The 3589-nt window shown below is 43.9% G+C and overlaps 1 protein-coding gene across 1 annotated transcript; it reads left to right on the top strand.

Moving 5' to 3' along the window:
- Nucleotides 1-1687: 1687 nt before the first annotated feature.
- Nucleotides 1688-3512, top strand: LOC113206846 (ribonuclease kappa-B). The gene is made up of 3 exons (XM_026423101.2): nt 1688-1873; nt 2362-2484; nt 2574-3512. The coding sequence occupies exons 1-3, from the start codon at nt 1802-1804 to the stop codon at nt 2673-2675; spliced, it is 297 nt and encodes a 98-aa protein (XP_026278886.1). The 5' UTR covers nt 1688-1801; the 3' UTR covers nt 2676-3512.
- The last annotated feature ends 77 nt before the right edge of the window (nt 3513-3589 follow it).

Genomic DNA, 3589 nt, shown 5'->3' with positions numbered 1-3589 from the left:
GCTGCTGACGCCGCCCCGCCCGCCTCCCGGCCGGCGGTCTTGACCCGAAAGGGTTGCATCCCTGAGCGCTCAGGCTGTCTGCCTGCAGCAAGCCGACTGGACCCGCGACAGACCTCTGCGCCCCCTGAGGTGGTCGCCCCTCTGTCTCTCTTCGGCTTCCTGCTTCCACTCTTCGTACACCCTTACTTGGCTGTGTCCCTTGGCGCCGCGCACCCCGCGCAGGACTGGACCCGGGCCGCGCACCTCGCCGTCGTCGACCCTGCGGACACCGGCCGAGAAGGTCGACGCCGTCCGAGGTCCCCGCAGCCCCGGGCTTTGGCCCCGCGCGGCACCGAGCGCAGCGCCCCATCCTCCTTTCAATCAAACCTGTCGTCCTCTCATCTGTCAATAAATTATTGTGATATACAATGCCAAAACTCGCTCGTCTCGTCGTTCTTCTCGACCCAAGGTCCCGATGACGGAAGTAAAAGCACGCAGGGGCAGGGCTGAAGCCTCGGCTGAAGCACGTGCTCACGTGTGGCATTAATTAATTACCGGCTTTGGCCCGTTTCGTTTGGAACGTCCACGATCCGGTTTTTATAGTGGTGACAAAAACCGAACACATTTTATAGAAGAAACAGGAAAATCGCAAAAGGAAAGGTAACAATCAAACTCAATATATTTCAGGGCTTGTTTTCTGTACCCTGTCGCTCACACACACAACACACGCAACGTAGTGCGCCGTCTTCATTTCCTGCCTATACTGTACCAGATTCAGGCGTGCGGGCGCGCTTGCCTTCCATCATTCGCCATGGGGCCTTATGGCCCCGTGCGAGTATGCAATCCGTCCGCACGCATGAATCCGGTACAGCATAAGCAGAAAAAAATAAATAAGACGGCGTGAATCACCCATACCCTCCTCATGTATAGTATCAGTAATCGGCTGAGAGATAAGAATTACTCATTGGATCTAGTATGATTTAATTTTCCTTTTCACGTCGTAAACGCCCCTGCAGTGTGCGTCGCCCGTGGTCCGGTCCTGCCTAGAGACAATCGTCCTGCCCCTGCGGCGCGCTCAAGGTACAAGGCGGGCCGCCGCCGCCAGCCCCGCATGGCTGCTTGGCGGGTTAGCCTACCCAGCTGGTCGCAGGCGCTATCATCGCCCAAACCAGGGACTTTGGTCCAGCTGTTCCGGCATCACGCACTCTGTGGAGTAGAGCAGTGCAAGGGCTATGTTATGCAAACCAAACAGTAGGCACAAAGATTATGCATTACGAAGCTGGAGAGGGATCGATACAAAAGGGGTGGTTGGTGTCTCTGGGCTATCCGGGTCGACCGCCGAGGTCAATGGTCCGTAATGCCTTGTAGGAAACAGTTTGACCTAGGGCCATGCGTGATTTTGGTTTGTTTAAGTTAAGGAATTTACTATAATTTCGTATCGGAACTCCTGCCGGCGAAAGACACATTTTTTTTCTGCAAGTGCCATTTAATACGAAAGTAAATTTGAAAACTACATATTTAACGTAGGACAGTAATTTTCCCGTAGGAACTGAACAGGGGCAAGCTCTTGTGTTGCAAGTAGCAGGTAGCAGTCAGCGTGGAAACAAGTTTTCCCGGTTTTCCCTTCTTTTGCAGGAGGCAATGTGCTCTTGAAGCTCTTGAACGTACCCCCTCCCCAACCCCTCCAATTCCCCCTCCCCATCCGCCATCCGTCAGTCACATGACGAACAAGTGAAGGTAGAATAGAACGATCACAAGGTTTGGTCAGGAAACCTGCCCTCGCCCTTAAAAAGAGTCATTATTTCAGTATCTCTTGGGCAAAATGTTGAAAATCTGTGGACCTAAACTCTCCCTTTGCGGGTTAATCATCAGTGCATGGGGCATCGTTCAACTGGTAAGTGTTGACATGGTTGGTTTATGTACCTGTCATATCAGTACATTCGTAATTTTTACTAACACTTCTTAGAATGTTATTTATCTGTCGTTTTCCTACTTTTTAAATGTACTTATGTACAATGAACTTAATGCTTTGAGGATTGGAATGCTCACATACACATTCATTGAATAGCAGACTGGTTACTGTTGAGGTTACCTGGCCATGAAGGTAGTTCAGTCTTTCTTAGTTCTTTTATCTTTCTCTTTGAAGTCCAGTAGTATATATGTAATCATTAAAAATAATAATTTTGTTTTTGTTACCGTAGTGTGAGTAGAGACTTGGTTATATTTAAGTTATAATATGTGAAGTGCGATTCATCATGCAATGCAGATTTTGTGGCATACTCAAAGCTCGTGCAAGTGGAGAATAGTGGGTTGGTCCGCACTGAATTTATTTTTTGGCAGAAGGTTAGCTACACTCAATGCTATTGTGATTTCTTGTTCCAGGTGCTGATGGGAATATTTTATTATGTGCAAAGCGTTGGATTAGCAGAAGATCTTTCTGTAATGGAAGAAAACTTTGAAACGCAGGAGGAGTTTTATGCAGCTGCTGACAGTGCTTATCAACAGGTCTCTTGTATTTTTTAAAATTAACAATATATTCTAATTGTATGCATATGGTACTATTTTTTAAACTATTTTTTTTTTCTTTTTTTCAGAATGCGTATAACTGCTGGATTGCTGCATGTCTTTACATTTTCACCTTACTGATCTCTGGACAGCAATTCTATCAAAACAGCCGGAACTCGTTGGATGCTTGAAGTGGTCTGAGGATTGTTATTTTTTATCCTGTTACTTAAGTTGTTTCATTTTGAGAACTTTAGTGTACATATAAGTTATAAAACAGCCTTGTACTCGGATCATTTTATTGTCACCATGCAGAGGATTCTTCCGCAAGACATGGGAGTTCTTCAAATTTATGTATCATAACATGTTTCAAAACTCTGATTTTAGAGAGTCCTGTGTATTTTCTGCACCTTTGAGTTTATGAAGTGAAACATTAGGTCTCTTTGTTGTGTATATAATTTCAAGTATTACATACTGCTGTATAGAAGAATTTGGAGGGTCATTGGTACCCTTTGCAAGCCCCTTGTCTGTAAGTGAAATGGTAGGGTTTGAATGGAATCTGTTGTATTCAGCTTTGGATGAATGATTGAATGTTACCTGTAGTTATGGATAAATAGCAAACTGTGGCTAGTGCATATCAAACATTCCTTTCTTTTCTTTTAAATGTATATCTGCAAGCCAACTTTTCCTTTTGTGCTCAGTTGTCTCCAGTGAAAGTTATCAAGGCACAAGAGCACATAATTAGTCAACATCATTATGTAAATGAATCATATTTTTGGAAGCAGTGCAAATGTAATTAACTGTAAATCAATGCTTGGTAAGGTTGTAAAGTTTTCAGTCCACATGCTATGTTTTAATCTTGTATTTCAGATCAGTAAGATATAATACTTCATTGCAAAAACATTAACAATTTTCAAATAGTTCAAAGTCACTTACATTTAATGAGTGATGTACTACAGCCTATGCTTAAATATTGTCTTACATTTGGTCCCTTGATTTGAGCAAACAAATATACCATTCAACTCGTGAAATTACGTCTTACTATAACTCCTCCTCAAAATAAGTAGATTACTGACTGGTAAACACTTCTGTCATATACTGAATAATA

Source organism: Frankliniella occidentalis, unplaced genomic scaffold (genome assembly GCF_000697945.3).
Source record: "Frankliniella occidentalis isolate FOCC.00 unplaced genomic scaffold, Focc_3.1 Scaffold531, whole genome shotgun sequence".
In the NCBI taxonomy this organism is placed as follows: Eukaryota; Metazoa; Arthropoda; class Insecta; order Thysanoptera; family Thripidae; genus Frankliniella; species Frankliniella occidentalis.
This window is presented reverse-complemented; position numbering and strand designations above follow the sequence as displayed.

Bases quoted from the DNA above. Each gene is read 5' to 3' on its own strand.
- LOC113206846 (XM_026423101.2), top strand. From the start codon at position 1,802: ATGTTGAAAATCTGTGGACCTAAACTCTCCCTTTGCGGGTTAATCATC. The intron at 1,874-2,361 runs GTAAGTGTTGAC...TTCTTGTTCCAG, and splicing joins CATGGGGCATCGTTCAACTG to GTGCTGATGGGAATATTTTA. The intron at 2,485-2,573 runs GTCTCTTGTATT...TCTTTTTTTCAG, and splicing joins CTGACAGTGCTTATCAACAG to AATGCGTATAACTGCTGGAT.